This window comes from Anolis sagrei, chromosome 2 (genome assembly GCF_037176765.1).
Source record: "Anolis sagrei isolate rAnoSag1 chromosome 2, rAnoSag1.mat, whole genome shotgun sequence".
In the NCBI taxonomy this organism is placed as follows: domain Eukaryota; kingdom Metazoa; phylum Chordata; class Lepidosauria; order Squamata; family Dactyloidae; genus Anolis; species Anolis sagrei.
Window position 1 is genome coordinate 139,229,610 of NC_090022.1, and position 22,063 is coordinate 139,251,672.

Here is a 22,063-nt window from a genome sequence, read left to right on the forward strand (position 1 = left end):
GAAAAGGTTAAAGAAGATACTTCCTCAAACTCGGAGCATTTCCGTATGAAAAAGAAGAAAAGAGAAGTGAAGCAGAAGAAGAAAAAATTGCACCATTTTAAAGGTCAGTATGAGCAAACAGGCATCCCAAGGGCCTCCCTGGGAAGGCAACACCTTTAAGGGCAGCAGGCAGCTCAAGGAATATGCCTCAGGATCCTTTGAACTATTAACGGATGCTGAGTTGTGGTTCTCTGGCTTTAAACAGGTGCCTGACTGTATTGAAACAGATCTAAGAACCTATTGCAGATACAAGGAAGGACAAAGGGCTTGGTACATCACCAACTAGAGTTGCCAGGTCAGCAGCATCAGAGTTTGAAGGGTGAAACCCGAGACTAAAGTTTTATCCACATTGCAGAATTTTACCAGTTTGATATCTCATTAATTGCCAAGATTCAAGGCTGTTGGATTCTGAAATGTGTAGTTTTGTGGGATATTTACACTTCTCTGTGAGAGCTGTGGTACCACTAAACTACAAATCCCAGGATTTCATAGGATGACGCTATGGCAATTTAAGTTGTACAAAACTGCTACAATTCTGCAGTGAGGGTAAGGCAGGCAAGGCATTGTTGGTGTAAGGGAAATGCACACAACTGTTTATAGGCTAGCTGATTTCAGAAATGGACTAGAGCAGAATCTAAGTACCTCTACTAACCAGTTGATAAGACAAATCAGACCAGGTAGGAACTGTATTTCTGGCAGTTATGGGGGTGCCAAAATATACCAGCTGTAATAGTTGCTGTCATGGCCACTCGTTACATCTTTCACAGCCTTATTTAACAGCACACATCCCATAAAAATAATGTTGGCACTCTACTTGTTGCCAGATGGTAGGATAGGCCCAAGGAGGTGCACCTATTGGCTTTCTTCCCAGTCCTCTCCCCTCATGTCTGAGCTTTTGGGTGAGCTGACATTGTCTGCGTTCAGCAAACACACACTTTCAAGCAGAGGAGGAAGGCCTATCCAAGGGATATATGAATTCAGTTCCACTAAACCATGGGTTCAGGTTCCTGGCTTGCCTAGACTCCGAAGTTTCAAATCAGTCCTGAACAGGGTGAAGGCAAGGACCAGAGGTGTATTCACTTCATCCAAAGTGGATGTCAGAGGAGTCTGTGTTCTCAAATGAAACATAAGGTAAAGCTACTCAAACAATGGATCTTTACTATCCTGAGCACTGATTTGTGCAGGCTGCTGCAGGTTAGGATCTTCATGTTGTATGGTCAAGGTGTGCCATTTGCCATTACTGGACTCCAGGTCTGGCAGGAAATATAATAATAATAATAATAATAATAATAATAATAATAATAATAATAATCTTTATTTATATTCAGCTCAATCACCCCAAGGGGACTCGGAGGAGATTACAGAATAGATATATGGCAAACATTCAATGCCGTTATACAATTAATAATAATAATAATAATAATAATCATCATCATCATCATCTTTATTTATATCCCGCCACCATCTCCCCGATGGGGACTCGGGGCAACTTTAATTAAGCAAAGCTTCCCTCTTTTTCATTCCATGCATTTGGAGGCTTTTGAAAGGCTGAATGCCACAGTAGGGAGCAAGCATCTTCCTTTAGCTGGGGAAGAGGGAGAAGCAAGAAAAGAAATGTAGCAGGCAAAATCGGCATATAGATGGAAAATGTTTCGCTGCCTGGATTTTCATCTACCATTAATCTGCTCAACCTCAAGCAAAGCTTGCTGGGATTCTTTCTTTGACACAAACATTATAAGTACAGGTGTTGTCTCCAACTATCACTCAGGTAAGTCTAGTTCAAGCAGCGGAGACAATCAGGCGGGAGGGTGAGATTGTTATTGGCAACCTTCTGTCGCCATTGTTTGCTGATTCTTTTATGGCCTTCCTACCTTGGATAGTTCTATGCAAAGTGCTATAGGAACAGCATTGAAAAAAACTGCCAGGTGGCCAGGTGCTATGGTAACTGAGGCCAGGTGAGTGTTTAGGTTTCAACAGCACCTGCTTGCTCCAAGAGGCATGAGTATTATATATAGACTCACCTCCCCCAACCCACCCCATCCCCAGCAACACCTGCCTATAACCCAGCATCCCCTAATCTTCACCCCCCCCCCTCTTCCTGGCTCTAAGTAAACTCATCATCCAAATGTTGCCTACGGGTGCAGCAGGTGGCTAAAGAGCTCTCTTATTATTAAGCTTTCTGGGGGTTTTTTAAAAGGAGGTTTTAAAAAGAGGAATACTGCAGTGAAATTTCTTGTTCTGTCATTTATTCTGTAAGGAAAGCAGGACTGTTTCTCTTGCAGAAATAGCACCACAATGGAAGAAACCGCATCTGTGGATTTTCAGTCCATTCAGGACTTTTATAGCGCAGTGCTAGGTTCAAAAGCCCATCCAGTTAAGGCAAACCAGTGTGCAATACACTAAGGCCCCTGCCACACAGCTGTATAAAATCCACATTGAACTGGATTATATGGAAGTGTGAACTCAGATAATCCAGTTCAAAGCAGATATTGTGGTTATCTGCCTTGATATTCCGGGTTATACGGCTGTGTGGAAAGGCCCTGGGCAGTGACTGGAATCATGATGGACTGCAAGCCCCAGCAGTCCTAGCAAGTATAGGATTCTAGGAGATGCAGTCCAACAACATTTGTATGACTACATGATTCCCATCCTGTCGTTTGAAAAGAATACAGTAGGTTGGCGTTGGGCAATCCCTGCAATGTGCAGGATTAGATTGTGTCCATTCCGCAGGAGGTCTTTCTGTCATTTCAGACAAAATAGTGGAAACCGAGTCTTAATCTCACAGTCTGATGTAATTAAGTACAGAGTAATCCAGTCATATAAATCTATGTGTGAACCAGTCTTCTCTAGCTGAATTTTTCAGCTTTAAATTATTAGTCGCCTTAAGCATGCCTGGCCTCAGCTTGCAGCTTCCAAAGCCCATAGATTTAAGGTTGTCCTGGGATTCCCCTTTTAATTTTTGCTCTTTAAATTTCCTGTAATGCCCCCTGAGAAATGTTCTGTTAGTGCTGATCTGAGAGCTGCCAATGCTAGTTAAGTACACTGGGATGTAGACCTGATTGTGACTTCTCTCTGAGTGTACATATCCGATTAGCTTTAACATGAACACATTGATGGAAATTCGGTTTACAAACTCAACAGAAACCCGTGTATTCTCTCCTTATGCCTTGATGAACAGAAACTGTACATTTCACAACAAAAATAGAAACAATAATGGCTGTTAAGTGTCTTGTTGTCTGCTTATCAGGTTACAGTTGAATATTAAGAAGATAAAATAATAGTTATGGCTTATTTACCTAACTTTAAAATGGGCAGTTGAAGATTGCCCATGCCTGAGTTACACTGTAGGATCAATGCAATTCAACACCAATTTAACATGCCATGATTCAATAGTAAAGAATCATAGAAGCTGTAATTTGGTGAGTCACCAATACTATTTGTCAGAAAAAGCGAAAGGTAAAACTATAGCTCTTGGGATTCTATTGAGCCATGGTTGTTAAAGTGGTGTCAAACTTCATTAATTCTGCAATGTAGATATATCCTAAGAGAATGGCAACCATGAAGGAACTAGATAAGATGTTCAAGTGCAGAGACATATACTGAAGTCAGAATCTCAGTGTTTCTGATTTCTATACATGCATGTGAAGGTCAGACAGTGAATAAAATTATCAGGAAGAGAATCTGCTCTTCAGAAATTTAGGGATGCCATGGACTTGCAAAACACACATGAGTGAGTCAAGACAGAACTCTCACTAACAGTCAAAATGACCTATCTGTCATAGGTACTTCGATTATGCTTTTCCTGCATGGCAGGGGATTGGACTAGATGGCCCACATGGTCTCTTCTAACTATATTATTCTATGATTCTATGACCAAACAAAGGCCGTTGTATTTTGGATACATCATGAGATGACCTAACTCATTGGGTAATATGATAAGGCTTGATAAAGTGCAGGGCAGTAGTAGAAGAGGGAGACTATGGTCTCCTTTACACTGCCCTGTTTGAACTAGCAACCTTTTCAAGCCTCCAGTAATTTGTTATGTATATAATTGCTTACTATATGTATTGGTTTGCAATTTTATCTAACCTCTTTGTTGTGGGAGGGGTTGCAGACCATGTAATCAGAATTAGACATATTCAGGACTAAGACTCCATTTTAGATCAGTGTTTGCTTTAGACTTCAGTGGAGAACGACTGTATTAGACTCTTAGAGAGAGTAGAAGCCATTTGTATGCTTTAAGAAGACTGCAGGAACAGTTCGGTTTAGACTTCAGTAAGATGTATGCTGCAAATGTCGGCATGCAGAAAGAAGCAAAGACCACCAGCATTGAAACGGTGCTCCTACGCCATCAACTCCACTGGACTGGCCACGTTGTCCGAATGTCCGATCACCATCTCCCAAAGCAGTTACTATACTCTGAACTCAAGAACAGGAAACGTAATGTTGGTGGACAGGAAAAAAGATTTAAAGATGGGCTCAAAGTCAACCTTAAAAACTGTGGCATAGACACTGAGAACTGGAAAGCCCTGGCCCTTGAGTGCTCTAATTGGGGGTCAGCTGTGCCTAGCAGTGCTGCAGAATTTGAAGAGGCATGAATAGAGGGTGAAAGGGAGAAACATGCCAAGAGGAAGGTGTGTCAAGCCAACCCTGACTGGGACCACCTTCCACCTGGAGACCAATGTCCTCATTGCGGGAGGACATGCAGGTCAAGAATAGGCTGCACAGCCACCTACGGACCTACTGCCAAGACACTGCACTTTGAGGACTATTATCCTTGGGCTACGAGAGATCGCCTAAATAAGGACTATGGACTATTGTTTCTAAAGAAAATACCCTGTATTACCTACACAGAGAAATTACTTAAAATTTCTCTGTGTAGCAAAGTGCCTGTATGCTGTATACATGAAATTTTGAGAGTAAACCAACTCTGTTACTTTTAAAGAAGACTTTTTATTTTGTCTCGTGAGAGCATGATTTAAAAGCAGCTATATTTTAAGGGAGAGTAGATGTTTTGGGGCAGCTAAAGGAACACTGCTGAATATATATTATGTACATTGGCATGTCTTTGTCCCTGACAGTTCAAAGACATACCTAGGTACATCAGTTTAACAGCTGAGAGACCTAGTTGCCTTGCATGAAGGTTGGTGAACATCATTTTTCAAAAGGTCGTGACTTCTAACAAGGTCATGCCTTTTAATGACCAGTGGTTTTTCAAAAAGGTTATGAATCCCATTTCCCAAATGATTATGGAGATTCACATTTTCCAAAAGCCATATAATCCAGATTATGAAATCAGATAATCCACATTATCTGCTTTCAACTGGATTATATGAGTCTGCACTGCCATATAATCCAGCTCAAAGCAGATAATCTGGATTTTATATGAGAGTGTAAAAGGGGCCTATACTGCAAATGGATGGATTCAATTGAAGAAGCCACGGCCCTGAGTCTGCAAGAACTGAGCAGGGCTGTTGAAGAGCAGGAGCCTTGGACGTCTCTCATTCATAGGGTCACCATCAATCCAAATTGACTTGGTGACAAATAACAACAAAGAACCTTACTCACTGACTGGCCCTGCTTTTAGTGGGGATTTCTACCTGTCAGATGGCCACTGAAGGCAGAACTTCATTGGAAAGCTGGCTACCTTCTCCAGAAGGGAAGAACAAGCATATTCAATCGACTCCAAAGGTATTGGACCATCTGGAAGCCTGGATTTCTTGTTCTCAGATGTTCTGTGAGTGTAACAGAAAGGGCTGCCGAGAAAATTAGCTTCCCAACTCCCCCAGCTAAGTGTGGGTTTCTCTGAACAAGCCGTTCAGAAAACAGTTGGTCCCAGCCTTGCAGCAGGTGACAGATGGAAGGGGGGTATTCATCCAAGTAAGCTGCACCCAGGATAAAGCATAAGCCCCCTCGGCCCCCACTCTCCCAAACACAGCCAATTAGCCTGCTGGTGGGGAGATGCCCTTGGCAGGCAATAAGGGTGGAGGCAGAGGGGTCATGGGCTGGAGTTTAAAAAATTAAAATGCCAGAATAGAGAGATTCTGTGGGTGACTTCAGATAAGAGTAGATTCATTTGATGTAAAGAGAAACTGGGGGCCCTTTTATATTTCACAATTCATTATTGAATGGCTGTATCCTGAGGAATTCTGGAATTAGGAGCCTGGTCAAGGGCACCAGAGGAGCTCCCTGTCTGAGGCACCATAAAGCCATCATAAGAGGGCTGCAAACTGCTGAGGGTGAAACCAAAATGACCATCTATTAAAAAATTGTGCAGTGTTTCAGAAAATAAAAATAATATCCTTCTATCTAGATATACTGTAACCACAGAAACATTGTTCTTAAGTCCAGTCGTATTGATAGACACTCCAGACTAAACTCCATGCTAATTTTGTTTGAACATTCTAATGCACATGCACTCTAGCCAGAGCTGTCATTATTTCCAGTAGTGATGCTTTGAATCACATGGTTTTGTCGACACACGCTGTATGGCAGAATGAGAAAGGACTTGCTGCTTCTCTAACCTATTGCTCATTGCATCTACTTTTGGGGGATGGTCATGTGGGCCTCCAGTGTTGTTAGATTGACACTTGTAGCATTCCTTACCATTATCTAGGCCGACTACGGGGGTTGGATGCAGCAGTACAACATTTGTAGGGCTGCATGATGGTGATGGTCACCCCTTTGTGAAAGAACTGGTGTAGAAGCAGGTGTGAGATGAGACATTGGCCAAGATACAGCATTGTTCTGCCACGAAGAAGTGGAAAAGAAAGGCTTTACCCCAATTCCCGTAGTGCTCCCATATATACACATCACTAGGTATGTTTGATCAGTTTTGCCTTTTGGAGACAAGTCTGTAGAAACAGTATGCTTTAGAGAACAGAGACTCTATTGGACTCTCAGAACAGAGAGATGCTTTAGACTTTGGACTGTTGATTATGAGACAGATGCCCTGTGTTACCTGCACAAACTACATCAAATCTATTTGTAACTCGACTGATATGTGAAGTACCAGTATGCTGAATACATGAAGTTTGTGAGTAAACCAACTAAGTTACTTTTAAAGAAGTTTACTTATTTTGAGAGCACGATTTAAACTAAGATGTTTTAAGGGAAAGTAATATTTTTTGGGCAACTGAAAGAACACTTCTGAAACTCTGCTCTCTTTCTATATATATACTTTTTGTGTTCCTAACAGTTCAAAGAGATATCTAGGTATATCAGTTTAACAGCTGAGAAACCTAATTGTCTTGCATGAATGCTAGTGGATATTTACCACTAAGGTGAAGGTTGAATCAAGCAAGTTTTTAACTCTTCTCAGGGAGATTCTCTAGTGGTAATGAATGCCATTTTCAAAAAGATTATGGAGATTTCCATTACCCAAAAGATTATGGCATCAATTTTCCAAAAAGGTTATGATTTCTAACGTCATGCCTTTCTAAAGATCACAATTACTCCCAAAAAGTACGTTAATAAAGCTTTATGTGGCTTGAATTTCATATGGCAGTTTTCAAAACATGCGATGGGCTAAATTAGTATTATTAGTTTGAACTATAATACACTGATTGACTAAATTGACAACCAGTGGGTCAAGCCACAACACACACTGAGTGGGTCCCGTTTAGTAGGAACTAACCAACAAGGCACAGAGTGCTGTGTTCTCATGAATTGCCTAGATGGAAGAGTGCTTCTCAAACTCTGGTCCTTCAGATGTTTGGGAGTTTAGCTTCCAGAAGTCATAGCTAGCATGAAAAAAGGTCAGATAGTTGGAAGGCTAGTACACACACACCCTTCATGTTAAATCCAGAGAATGGCTTTCATATATTCTTATAGGAGCCCCCAGTGGCACAATGGGTCAAACCCTTGTGCTGGCAGAGCTGACGAAAACGTCGGCAGTTCGAATCTGGAGAATGGGTGAGCTCCCATCTGTCAGCTCATGCAGGGACATGAGAGAAGCCTTTCATAGGATGGTAAAACATCTGGGTGTCTCCTGGACAATATCTCTGCAGACGGCTAATTCTCTCACATCAGAAGCAACTTGCAGTTTCTCAAGTCATTCCTGGTAAGAAAGCTCAAACTGAACCACCGAGTAGAAGTTTTGAAGCCTGATTCCTTCTCCCTAACTTAATGTCCTACTATTCATATTGCACAGACTCTGTTTCTCTTCTACTAACCTCTGCTCAGGATTGCAGTGTTGCTTTTTAACCAGAGGCTTCAAAATTGTGAGAATCAGTGTGATGTCATAGTTTGGATGTTGGACTGTGACTCTGGAGACCAATGCTCAAATGCTTTGCTCAGTCATGGAGATGCATTGGGTGACCTGAGGCAAATTACGTTCTCTCAACCTTAGAGGATGTCAAGGGCAAGTCCATAATGCAATTTTTCTGTGTGTGAAGTTTCAGGACATAGTTAGCTGCACTGAAGAAAGATGTTGGTCGAGATTAAGGAAATTGTGTTTCCTTCTCTTCACCAGGTCTGGTAAAGAGAACTTACCAATATTCAAACAATATTACCAAAAACACAGAAAGAGCTTGACAAACAAACCTTCGAATGGGGGAGAAAGCAAAAATCCATCTATTCAGCTGGGAGGCTTTAAGGGCTTTTAACATCTGGCACTGAATTGCTGTGTATTTAAAGCAGGGGTTGTCAATCTTTGATCCTCCAGCTGTTTTATACTTCAGCTCTGACAAGCCACTGTCAAGTTGGTCAAAGACAAATGGTTCTAGGAGACGAAATTAAAAATATTTGGGGGACTAAATGCAGAGAACCACGGAATAAACACTTTTAGGACCACAATTTCCAAAATCCCCAGCCAGCATAGCCTTTCTAGGAGTGTTCAATGGATTTGGGTAAGTGGATGTTTGAAAGAGTAATTTTCCTAAATTGTGGCCAAAGCTTTGAATCATCTACACAACCTACTTCAACTGATATGGAGCTAAGCGGAAGAGAACCTTTTAAATCTTCATGATGGATGACTTTTAAAAGCACAGGAACAGGACAAGATTTTTTTTCAAAAAAGAGCAATTGGGAGTTGCAGTGCCCATACTGTGGTCATTCCCACAACATGGCCAGATGGCACCTGCTCCTTCTGAAGCTAAACTTAACCCACACTCCTTCTGATCTGGGTTATTTTGGGCCAAAGCAGAACAGTCTGCTATGCAATTTAGGGGCACCGCCTGATCATAAACAGCCAGCCAGTTTGGGAACTCCCAATTCCAGAGCACAGAACCAAAGATAGTATGGAAGGAAAGCACCAGACTTTGCAATACTGAGTAAATCACTGGATTGCTAGGGCTCCAGCATTATAGCTCAAAGCTATAATGGCAGAGATAAAATCCCAGTCATAGGCAGCTCCAGAAGATATCCATCCATTTGCAAAAGCCTAGCTAAACCTCTACCAGTATATGGCTGTTGTCAAGCTAGGCAACTCGTCCTTTCCCTTTTAAGGCCCCTCCACACAGCCATATATCCCAGAATATCAAGGCAGACAATCCCACAATATCTGCTTTGAACTGCGTTATCTGAATCCACACTACAATATAACCTAGTTCAAAGCAGACAATTTGGGATTTTACTCAGCTGTGTGGAAAGTGCCTTAGAAATCTGATGAACCTGTAACTCTTTCTGAAACAGTTATCACAGTCATCTCTGCAGTCTGAAGGACCATCAGCCCAATGCAGAAGCTTCCCATTTACTGGAGGAATGAAACCAGGAAACATAAAAAAACTCTGTGCATGTGTAGCTGTTTGCTGTGACAATGTCAAGAAACAATAGCACCAAGTGAATGCAAAAAGTCATAGTATATTTATCTAAAAGTTAACATCTGAAATGTTGATGCACATATGTGTGTACAAAAAAACAGCCTTGCTTCTCCCTTGGTCATACTTTTATGCAAATGTAAGTGAAACCTGCCAAGTATCCTTTCACCCCAGCATTGCTTTGCTTTCAGTTAAGGGGTGTGATTACCTCCATTTCAGACACAACACTCCATGTGTACACTTAGCCCTTTCTTTCTGTGTTGTGTCAACTCCCTCCTCCCCTTCCTGCAGCTATTTCCTGAGATAAGGTTTAACTACAATTGTAAAAAAAGAGAAAGAGAAGAGAGAGAAAACTCCCTTTTGGTTGCTCTCACCCACAGCCTTCCCTAAAAAGAGATTGGCAAAGCACTTAAAAACAAAACAAGGAATCATTCCATCTCCCAACTGCATTACATTATAACCAAGACTCCTTTCATTTTCTCCTGGTCAGCTGCTGGTCTTCCGCATGTTTTGGCCTTAACTTTCAGGCAACCCAGCAAGCATGGCCAATGGTAAGGAAATGTGGGAACTGTAGTCTAGCAAAGTCTGGTGAGCCAAAAGTTAACCATCCCTGTTTGAGGCCCTATTATCTACTAGCGCTTCTATTTAGGAAGTCACTGCAGGGCCAGACCTTCTCCTGGCTGACTTGACTAATGTTTAGAAGCTCAGCACTGTTAGTTAAAACTGGAGGCAGAATTCAGAAAAGTTTATTTTTGGGCCACAACTAAAATTCCCCAAGCAGCCTGCTGTCCGGAGAGGGCTGGGAGTTGTAGCAACAAAAAAGTAGTATCCCTAAGCTCCGTTTGACAAATTCAGCCTCAAATATAGAATTTCGGGTCTGGAACCCTGAGTGTCCATGATTTGGTGACTTCTGTCACTTTTCTTTCTAAGGAACTGAAATTCACAAGCTTCCTTGGAAACTTCTTCACGGTTAATTCAAAATGAGCTCAGTTCAAACCATGAGGTAGATGTTCTCCCTTCCTGAGGCCAGAAAGTCTTCCAAGTAATGCTGTGTGTGAAGGCGGTAGGAGACGTGCAGTACGAAAACAGCTCTCCTCTTTTGGCCACACTCCTTTGAAATTTGCTCTATAAACATATTTTTAAGCAGTTTAAGAGCATCTGGACTTTTTTAAGTGCTGGAAGGAGGCTGTGGGCAACTGGAATCAAGCCCCTGGAGGTGACGAGACAGGCAGGATGTGGCTCGTGAAGAGCGCTCCTCTGAACCGATTACAGATGGAGATAGGCAGCTCAGAAACCACAGTCGCATAAACTGTGGGTGGAGAGGATTCCCATATGCTGCAGCTAGATTTTGATACTAAAAGGTCATTACAATAAGTGACACAATGCTTGCTGCCACAGAAGCTTGCCCTACGTGACAAGAGATATCCACTGGATTAATAGGTCCATTTCTTGAGTATGGCTTAGAAGCAAAAGACCTACGGACTGGAAAGGAAAAGGCTGGTCCAGGGTTGGAGACAGTGATGTGGTTGTGTTCTACAACAGTTTTCACTGCCAAGACATCCTGAAGTGCTCCACAGTTCTGAAACCCCTTCCTTCGAAACCCATTTTTATCCCAGGATTGGGCTTTCCCATCCTACTTCTTAAATTAACTCCAACTTCTAAACCTCAAATGATACTTCAAGCCCTAGGTCAACATGTCAATTCTGCTAATGCCCATTTAAAGACCCAAAACGAAGTCCACAATTTACAATCCCAGACCACCCAAGATCTCCGGAAGTTTTTTCTTACTTCCTGTTATTTTACAGCTAGGCATTTTCAACTTCCCAGTTCCACTCCTTTCCAGAAGTCCTCACCCCCTCCCCACCCTGATGCAAGGAACAACCTTGGTAGCATTAATAGATTGGTTTACTCTGGTTCCAGAAAAGAATGCTATTCTCCCAGAAATGAAGAAAGCCAGCTCCCCTTTGTTTCTTTGGTCTTACCATATGCTACATCCCCCCTGAGGCCTCTTTCCCCCATCCCTACTGCTTCCTTGAAGACCTATACTGTCTCCCTCCCCATGAGTTCCTTTCCTGAAAAGTGTAGCTGCCCAAACAATGGTAAGGCCAGAGCAATTCTGCACAATCTATATCTTGTAAAGCAGTGGTTTTGAACCTTTGGCATCCCAGATGTTTTGACCTTCAACTCCAGAAGCCTCAGCCAACATGGCCAATGACTAGAGATTCTGGGGCAAAGGACAAGAACCACTGCCATAAAGCATAGACTGACCACCAAATTCAGATCTTCCATGGAAACTATTGTCCTTTTAAGCGCCTCAATGGGTGCTCAAATCTTCTTGCTGGTGAAATAAATAAATAAATAGCCGCATTGGAAGGCGGGGGCTCCCAGGCCCACACTAAGCCCCATGCCATTGCTCCAGCTCTGCACGTCCTTTTACAACTGGCTCTCTTCTTCTTCTAGGGAACGATTCAATCCAGGGATAAACTTGAGTAGTCTCTTGCGGAAGCTTCCATGCTTACTCTTCCTGGGCCTTGGTGTTGCCAAGGAATTCTTCTGTTCACATGACTTGTCCCAGAAGCGGGGAGCTCCATTGCTGTTGCTGCTGCACTTGACACTGGCGCTGCGGGTGAGTGTTGTCCTGGGGCGTGACGACTGGGCAGCCGTGGAGACAGCGTCCAGGGAATCAGCAGAGTCAAAAAAACAGGTCTGGTAAAGAGAGTCCTCACTGTCGTCGGTGGCCGTGCTGACGCAGCCCACACTGCTGTACGTGCTGCTTGCTCCTGGCAACAGCATCCTCAAAGGCGTGGAGCCTCTTGCCAAGGCAGTGCCATACAGACAGGAACGCACAGACTCCAGGGTATCGTACACGCTGGGGTCTTTCACTACAATCCCTAAGCAGGAAAGAGCAGAGAATTAGAATGTGGAGGGCAATATCTCAGTTCTCCAAAAGGGAGAGACACATACAACCCATCCAAGTCTTTGCTTCTTCAGCAGAGGAGAGGGCGATTGTTTATTTCACTTAAGAAAGACATCCAACCCAGTTCAGTTCCCAGCCTAAAGAGTTCCTAATTAACCACCAACAGTGGAATCCAAAGATGACCAAGGAGAATGATTCCATGGTGAAGGAGATGCCAAAATCTGAACGATCTCATTTTCTCCCTGAGGAGAGAGCGAGATGCTTACCATACAGCATCCCGAGGTATGCATTCTCAGGGACTGCATGGTGTCCCCCCCCCGCCCCCCACCCCCTGAACTGTACATGGAAACACAACAAAGGATGTGCTTTTATACAGAAAGATGAACATAAGAGTTTCAAAAATGGCAAAAATGGGGGGGGGGGGGGTGGTCATCTCAATTTCTAAGCTGAAGAGCTGGCATTGTCTGTAGACACCTCCTAGCTCATGTGGCTGGCATGGCTGCATAGAGCACCATTACCTTTCTGCCAGAGCTGTACCTATTGATCTACTCACATTTGCATACTTTCGAAGTGCTAGATTGGCAGAAGCTGGGGCTTCCAGCAGAAGCTCACCCCATTCCCTGGATTTGAACTGCCAACCTTTCAGTCAGCAAGTTCAGCAGCTCAGCAGTTTAACCTGCTTCACCACCAGCTTGACCAATTGCCAGGAATTCTGGGAGGTGAAGCCCAAAATACCAGGTGGACTCATGTTTGGGAACAACTATTGTCGATCAAGGATGGGAATCACATAGCCTTCATGCTGTTGGACTACAACTTCTACCATTCCTCAACAGCTATTATGCTGGCTAGGATTAATGGGACTTGCAGTCTAACAGCATCTGGAAGTCCACATGATTCCCACCGCTATTCATGCAAATTGATCCACCAACCCCTTCCTGATACTCACCATGGACCAGACGTTGCTCTTGGACCATCAATGACCGATACTCCCCCCATTTTTCATAAAGTGTTTGCTGCAATGGAAAGAGACAAGTTTAAACAAAAATTTAGCTAGTTGAAAACACTTGGAGGGCTAGTGCGGTCCTACCTTTGCTTCACAAGTTATATGGGAGTTGCCACTACCTTGTGTTTGGGGCGCCATTTAACAACAGGCAGTAGCCTCTATCTGTCTTGGCCACTCTCCACTTTTGACTAATCAACCCCATTACAGTACTTCTTTGAAAAGTAGGTGACATCTATTTTTTTGAGATCTGAATAAGGAGCAGCTTCACTGCCAACAGAGACAAAGAAAATGCGAGCTGCCACAGCAATTGCTTAACAGAGTGTGGCAATACAGTAGTATGCATTCTTGTCTTTTCTATAGTCATGTACTTGTATGCATATTGTAAAGGAATATATTTGCAATGCCAAATGTGTTCATTAAAAACCAACTTGTCCCAGAAACAAGCAGTTCCACTGCTGCTGCACTTGACACTGGCACTGTGGGTGAGTGTTGTCTTGGGGTGCGACAACTGGGCAGCCATGGATACAACGTCCAGGGAATCAGCAGAGTAAAAAAAACAGGTCTGGTAAAGAGAGTCCTCGCTGTTGTCGGTGGCCATGCTGACTATATACTTGATGTTCAACATATAGCTCAGGATTACCAATGAAGTATATCATTGCTATCGTTAAAAAAGTAGGATATGTTGAATCTTCTCTCCTATATATAGGCAGAACTAAATAAAAATTATCCTGATCCTAAAGATGGCCTCATTCTTTCCTGAATGCTCTGCATCAGAAATGTCACAAACCTTAAGGTACTGCAAGCGGGCCTCCAGTTCTGCCCTCCGAATTGATGTGCCATACAAAGTCTCTAATCTGAAAAAAAAAAGTAGTTAAAAGGGTGTGCTTAGAGGTGGCTGGTTCAAGGCAGTTACTCTATCCAAGAGAAATAAGTCTCTCTCTGTGTGAGAGAGGGACGTCTACTGGCTCTCTCCAACATAACCAACCCTTCTCTCACCTCAGTACATTTCCGGATGCCTTGATGATTTCCACAATCTCACGGTGGCGGATCCCCTCCACATTGAGCCCATTCACAGCAGTGATGGTATCGCCTAAGGACCAGAGATGAATGGAAAAACGTCAGCTGTTGGGATCCCTTTCAGAGCATGAACTGGCAGAACAAGAGCATGTTGTTTCCCTGGCATTAGACCACGGGTGGGAGTTGTGAGGCCTTCCTGTGCAGCTTTGCTAGAGTAGCCAATAATGACTGTATGCAGGCAGTTGCAGCTCAGCAACCTCCGTGGGTGGGGTGGCGTAAAATTCTGGACTTCACATGACACAGAAACTCTGTGCTGTATTTTATGGGCCAGAATATTCTTTAAAAAGTTATCCAGTTCAGGAATGGAATTCTGCAATCTGTTCGAACTGTCAGTTTTGCTTAACCTTTCCTGGGCACACTACTCGTGTGCCACTGAGCTTTACCACAGTAGGCCCCAGCCAGAACCAAATGTCATTGTACACTCATGTTCAGATCTAGTGGATCCTTGGTCACTTCTGGTGTTTGGTTCCAGAACCCCATGTGGATACCAAAATCCATGAATGCTAAAGTCCCATTATAAATAATAAGGTAACGGTAAAGGTTTCCCCTTGACATTAGGTGTAGTCATGTCCAGCAGCTGATTTTGGACGTCATGAAAGAACACAACAATGTTAGTATGCAAAAGGATCTTGCTGTACCTTAGAAACTACTTGAGAGAATTAAGTTGGCAGTAGAAGCTTTTGTAGACTGAATCTATTTCCTGAGATGTACCTGCTGCAAAATTCCTTTGCACACTGATGTTCCAGTCTTTGAATTGTTTGGCTGGATCTACACTGCCATATAATGCAGTTTGAGTCTGCACTATATGGCCAGTGTAGACTCACACAATGCAGTTTAACTGTACTGAACTGCATTATATGGCAATGTAGATCCGGTCTATTACCATGTTAGTTACTTAATTTATTACATGGCTATGATTTCAGCCACCAGGGAGAAGGAAATGTACCTGTAGAACTTTCTGCTGTTTTTGGACCGCAAATGCCCATGGGTGCCATGGGAACATCTCACCATGTTTTTGGGCTTCCCTGGACCTCTAGAAGTCTTTTTGGACATCCTGAAGCAAACATTTTGCTCCGGATGTGATGGAAATGCCCTCCACATTGTCTATACTTCACTGCAGAACAACTTTTTTGTCTGTAGGACCACACCAACAGAACTGGGGGGTTGCACTTTGCCCAGCCAGATTACCGAACCTCAGAAGAGAGGTGAAATTTGCAGTTTCAGCTCAGGCGCCAACATGCCTTGGGGCAGCTCCACTTCCACAGTTTCTTTCTTTCATCAGTATCAGCTGATAACAACTGACTTCAACTGGCCAATTACAAACCACATGAGGTCCTGCTAAGGAAATGAGACGCATATGCATGTGGACATGTCCTCACTTCCTTTTGTGGTTGCATTTCTTCTCCTCTTGTGAAACCCTAAAAGCAGAATCTATCTATCTATCTATCTATCTATCTATCTATCTATCTATCTATCTATCTATCTATCTATCCATCCATCCATCCATCCATCCATCCATCCATCCATCCATCCATCCATCCATCCATTTATTGAGACTGATAACAAAAAGGTTATCCGATGGAAGGCCCTCTTTATTTTGATGCAGTTCAGCTCTTGTAATCCTTAGCCATGTTAACTAGGACTACAAACACTGTGACTCCAACACCTTCTGGAACAGCCACTCGCAATTATCAGGCAAGAGTGTGACCAAGTAATCCTCTTTCTCCAAGACTCTGGTATCATTGAGAGAATTGCCAGGGCTACACTTACAGTGTGTCCCAGCTTTTCTTTCAGGCTCTAAAAGGAGAAAAATATTGTGCTGGGGAGCCACAAGTAAGGCAGGAACTTACTTCCTTCATGGCCCACATCATAAGGTAAAGATTTCCTCTGACGTTAAGTCGAGTCATGTCTGACTCCGGGGGGTGGTGCTCATCTCTATTCCTTAGCCGAAGAGTTGTCCGTAGACACCTCCAAGATCATGTGGCCGGCATGGCTGTATGAAGCACTATTACCTTTCTGCCAGAGCTGTACCTATTGATCTACTCACATTTGCATGTTTTTGAACTGCTAGGTAGGCAGGAGCTGGGGCTAACAGTGGGAGCACACCCCGCTCCCCGGATTTGAACTGCCAACTTATTGGTCAGCAAACTCAGCAACTCAGCAGTTTAACCTGCTGCACCACTGGGGGTTCACATCATATTCTCCGATAATTGGCCAGTTGAAGTCACATCTTGAAAACATGATGTGTGTTGACTCACACTGGCCATGATGGATTGTTGATTTTGGGAGTTGTACAACCACAATGTAACTTTGCAGGTCCTGGGGCCTTTCACACTTACATGATCACAGCATTACCATTCCACTTTATTTTCTATTTCTGCATCCTATAGAATCCTGGGATCTGTAATTTTGGGAAGAATATCATTCTTGATCAGAGAGCTCTTTTGTGGCCTCTGATGGAACAGCAAATCTGATACAGCCACCACAATTAAAATGGGATCACTGTGCTGTAACTGTGTAGTACAAAAGGGCCCCTGGTTTAAACCAGACTTCCTTTTGATGGGACCAGGAAGTGTAAAGTGAAGGATAAGCTAAGAGGGAAAATTACAGACAGGAAAGCGGGGGGGGGGGGGGGTGTTTGATTTTCTAGGCAGGGTAAGACCAGTTCAAATAATCGCTTATGGGGGTAAGTACAAAGGAAAATGCTGGCTCTTAAAACCAGTAATACACAGAATTGTAAATGATGCTTAAAGGAAGGAGAAGGAGAACTAAGGATGCCCTAATTAAGATTTCCCATTTCTGGCTAAGTGAAAAGGCCACACACAGCCGATTTCCCACCTCTGTGCTCTCAGTTCTGGGCAGCAAAACACTTTCACTTCCCATTGAAGACATTCTGAAATCTGGTTGATATTTGTTTAATTGTTACAGGCAATGCTATATGAAAGCAAGCCATGTCATAAAGGCAAATCATTTGTTTCCATACAGTAAATCGTGTCAATATCTTACCAGGTTTAAGGCCAGCTACCTGCGCTGGGCTACCGTCATGCACTCGGCATACGAAGGTGAACATTTCCACACGTTTTGAGTCCTGGTGGTGTAACCCATATGTCTGAAAGGAGCCAGGAAAACAGGAAATGGTTGGAAAGGTTATGCAGCCAGACTGTGGCCACATCACAACATGCAAGGTGGAACATTATCTAATAAGGTAGATCAAGGAGCAAAGTACCTCCTAGCAGCAGGAGGATCCAGCAATGCATGGCAAACAGTGAGACAAAGACAAAAGACAGAAAAAGAAAACCCAAATTCAGTATTTCCCAACAAGAAAATTCAAATATTTATTCCACTATTTGGAGACCAACATGTGGTGAAGCACAAGATTTGCCAGATTTTCAGTCTTGGGATTCTCTGTTAAGGGTATAAATCAGTGGTTCTCAACCTGTGGGTCCCCAGATGTTTTGGCCTTCCATTCCCAGAAATCCTAACAGCTGGTAAACTGGCTGGGATTTCTGGGAGTTGTAGGCCAAAAACATTTGGGGACCCACAAGTTGAGAACCAGTGGTTGTAAACCATGTGTGTCTCCCTATGTTTCCGAACTGCAGTTTCCAGCAGCCTTAGCCCACATCACCAAGGTGAGGAATGCTAGAAGATACAGATCAATAACATCTGGAGGAAGGGGCATAATTCCCACTCATGCTCTGAAATCCAAGCAGTGGATTTTGAAGATTAAACATTTTTTTCACTAACCGAAAAAATCACTTTCCAGAAAGTTCCCTTTTGCAGATATGTTTGGGCAAATTCTTGGTGTAGTCATTCATCTCCCTCTGAGGTTTTAATTCATAACACACTGCTCTCTTTGATGGAAACCAAACCAAGGAGATTGTAAAGATGGCAACAAGTGGGTTGAGAGAGAGAGAGAGAGATGCCAAGGATTCGTCTTCTGAGCTAACTCACCTGAATCTCAAAGCCAAATGCTTGTGCCTCTTCCTTCTCAAGGGTGATCACTTTCCTGTAAATAACAGGGGAAAGGAAGTTAGTGCCCAAGATTGCCCAGAACTGGCACAAGGTACGAACAAGTGCAATATTTATTTATGCAAATACTGTTTGTGAGCACGGATGATCTTTTCTCCTTCATCTTCTCGGCTGGATGTACTAAAAATCTATTTCATCACACCCAGTTCTCTCACACCAGAAGCAACTTGTCACTCCTGACACACACACACAGACACACACAATCACACCCTATCACAACCTCCCTTTCTGATTTCTCATAATGAGGATTTTTTTCATGTATCATTCTAAACAAAGGGTAGGTGGGAAGTTATAAGAAATGTGATCACCTACAGGATTTGCACTGCATGACACATCTCCTCCCACACTTGCACTCCCACACCCCAACCTCCATCCCATTAAGCAGGAGTAGGCTGGCCGCCACAGCATCCATCCTTTGAGGAGTCCAAGCTAAGCCTCAGAGTGGCTGGGAAGCAAGCCCCAAAGACAAAAGAAAGAGAAACCCTATTGAAGGAAACATTAGGAACATAAAAGCAAAAGCAACTGATCATTCTTCTGGTTGCTGTGAGCTATTCAGGATGTATGGCCATGTTCAAGAAACATTGTCTCCTGATGTTTTGCCCACATCCATGGCAGGCATCCTCAGAGGTTGTGAGGGCTTGCCTGCCATAGATGTGGGTGAAACGTCAGGAGAGAATGCTTCTGGAACATGGCCATACAGCCCGGAGAACTCACAGTAATCCAGTGATTACGGTCATGAAAGCCTTCAACAACACATTGAGTGTTCTTTCGTCAACAATATTTAGATTTTAGCATTTGCAACTTTATAGATTCTGGGTGGATAGCATTGGGTTAATACTAAAGAGCTGAGCCATATGAACTTCCCTGGGTGGGGCTCCTTTTGGTGCTCTGCATAAGTGGCAAGCTTCCCTCAGACCTTGGCCTTCCTGGGCCATGAATTTCTCATGCAAAAGAATGCCAAAATAAGTATGTTTTCATACACTTGAAAATCAAATTTAGTTAAAAACTAGTATCAAATAAAGATAGCAAAGTCCTTCAGTCCAAGGCCGTGCAGTTATTTTCAGGATTCAAGGTTCACTATTGTTTACAGGGAAGGTCTCTTAGCTAAAAATAATATAATACCAGTGAAGAATTGCACTGTACTCAGGAGTTATGTAACAACCACCTCCTATTTAAACTATAGCACCCACATTTCACAACCTGACAGTTATTGTTTAATTACCGTATATATTTGAGTATAAGACGAGTTTTCCAGCCCTTTTTTAAGGCTGAAAATGCCCTCCTCAACTTATACTCGAGTTAAGGTTATTTATTATTTTACTTTGTTGTTGTTGTTGTTATAACATTTATTATTTTACTCTATTATTATTTTACTCTATGTTATTACATTTCCATTATTTTCCATTATTATTATTATTATTATTATTATTATTATTACATTTATTATTTTACTCTCTTTATTATTATTGGAAGGGTCCATATGCACATTTACATTGAATAATGGTTTAATTAGAGTTGGACAGTCTTATCTTACATTACAGTTTTAAGTACAGTAAATATTAAAAAACATTTGACCTACCGATGCCTCAATTAATGTAATTTTATTGGTACCTATTTTTATTAGTAGCTGCGGCATTTCCCACCCTTGGCTTATACTCGAGTCAATATGTTTTCCCAGTTTTTTTGTGGTAAAAATAGGTGCCTCAGCTTATATTCAGGTTGGCTTATACTCAAGTATATACAGTATATACTGTGGCCTATAAAGCCCTAAACAGTTCTGGCCCAACTTGCCTATCCAAACACATCTCCCCTACGAACCATCGAGGATGTTGAGATCATCTGGGGAAGCCCTGCTCTCGGTCCCGCCTTTGTCACAAGTACATCTGGCAGAGACGAGAGACAGGGCCTTCACAGCGGTGGCCACTTGGCTATGGAACGCCCTCCCTAAGGAGATTAGATCGGCTTTTTGGCTCCTAACATTTCGGGAAAAAAACTTAAAACATGGCTGTTCTAGCAACCATTTGCAAATATTGAGTAATGGACATAGGAAAACAGAACAACTATACGATGGAATTGGACAATGCTTTTATTGGGGATTTATTGACTTATGTTTTTATTGCTGTTGTTATTATTTTATTGCTATTAACATTTTTAAATTGTACTTGCTTTTTGTGGTATTGAATTTTTGCCTTGTAAACCGCCTCGCGTCGCCAGAAGGCTGAGAGGGGCGGTATACAAATAAAAAAACAACAACATTTATTTATGCACACACACAAATCTAACGTTCATAGAATAAGACAGCTTTTTAAATGATGGAATTATATCAGTCAGATCTCACAACTATTAAAATCTCTGGTAAATGCAGAGAACATATGCCAGGTTAAAAAAAGGGCAGTTTCAAGCCCTTGAATCTTCCGTTAAGTACAGGAACAACCTCTGCATACAAATCTGGGTTGTTGACAACAATGAGCTGGACAAGGATCAGACTCTGCGATTAGGCACGTCCTTATGTACATATGCTGGTGGTAGTTTAGGAAGACCTGTCCTTGGCTGTTATTTTATCCTAACCTCCAAGAGAAAATCCTCTGTGCAGAAGAATTAGTAGCTCACTGCCAGTTGTAACCATTCCCCTTTATTCTTAGTTTGGTTGCTGTTTATGTACAATGAACTTGCAGTGGTGAGACACTGGGCCAAAAGCGAGAAATCTGTAGCTTTTGTAATTCTTGCTTCACTTCCTGAACAGAGGAGACAGGAATCTTCAACATTTTCCCTTCCAAAGTCAGAAAGTTGTGATCACACAAATCCCCTCCTCCCTAACCGCCTGAAAGTTAAGAAATATGAATCTCACTGGTATTACAGTATTGGTTTTTTTCCATCACACTTTTTCAGGGGTTGGCTTGAACATTTCCAGTTTCCATCTATTGCAACAAAAACAGTTTCTCGGAAGCAAAGTCTTCTAAGAGCCTGAACTGAATGAACAATGAGACCAGCAAGAGGAAGTTGGGACAACCTTCTGAGAATCTCTTGTATATACAATATAGAAGATCATGGCCATAGCCAGAAAAGAATTTCGGGGATCACGGGTGGGGGTTGTCAAACTTTTTTTTAGGAAATCATGAAGAGTATAGCACAAAATAATTTAAATTGTATGGTTCATTCTATATTTTATATAGACTTGATTAAATCAATGTTCTATTTTAGTTATAAAGTTTCAAGTCTTAAAATAACTAAAAATGACTG

General features: G+C 42.5%; 1 protein-coding gene across 1 annotated transcript in view; it reads right to left on the reverse strand.

The window, feature by feature from the left end:
- Positions 1-9,820: 9,820 nt before the first annotated feature.
- The window catches only part of TAMALIN (trafficking regulator and scaffold protein tamalin), a 37,972-nt gene continuing 25,729 nt past the window's right edge, over positions 9,821-22,063 (reverse strand). The window contains exons 3-8 of the mRNA XM_060764055.2: positions 18,746-18,800; positions 17,801-17,903; positions 14,714-14,807; positions 14,505-14,571; positions 13,661-13,727; positions 9,821-12,688 (exon numbers count right to left, since the gene is read on the reverse strand). Of these exons, the coding sequence (XP_060620038.1) occupies positions 12,231-12,688; positions 13,661-13,727; positions 14,505-14,571; positions 14,714-14,807; positions 17,801-17,903; positions 18,746-18,800 (844 nt within the window). The 3' untranslated portion in view covers positions 9,821-12,230. The remainder of the gene's footprint in view (positions 12,689-13,660; positions 13,728-14,504; positions 14,572-14,713; positions 14,808-17,800; positions 17,904-18,745; positions 18,801-22,063) is intronic.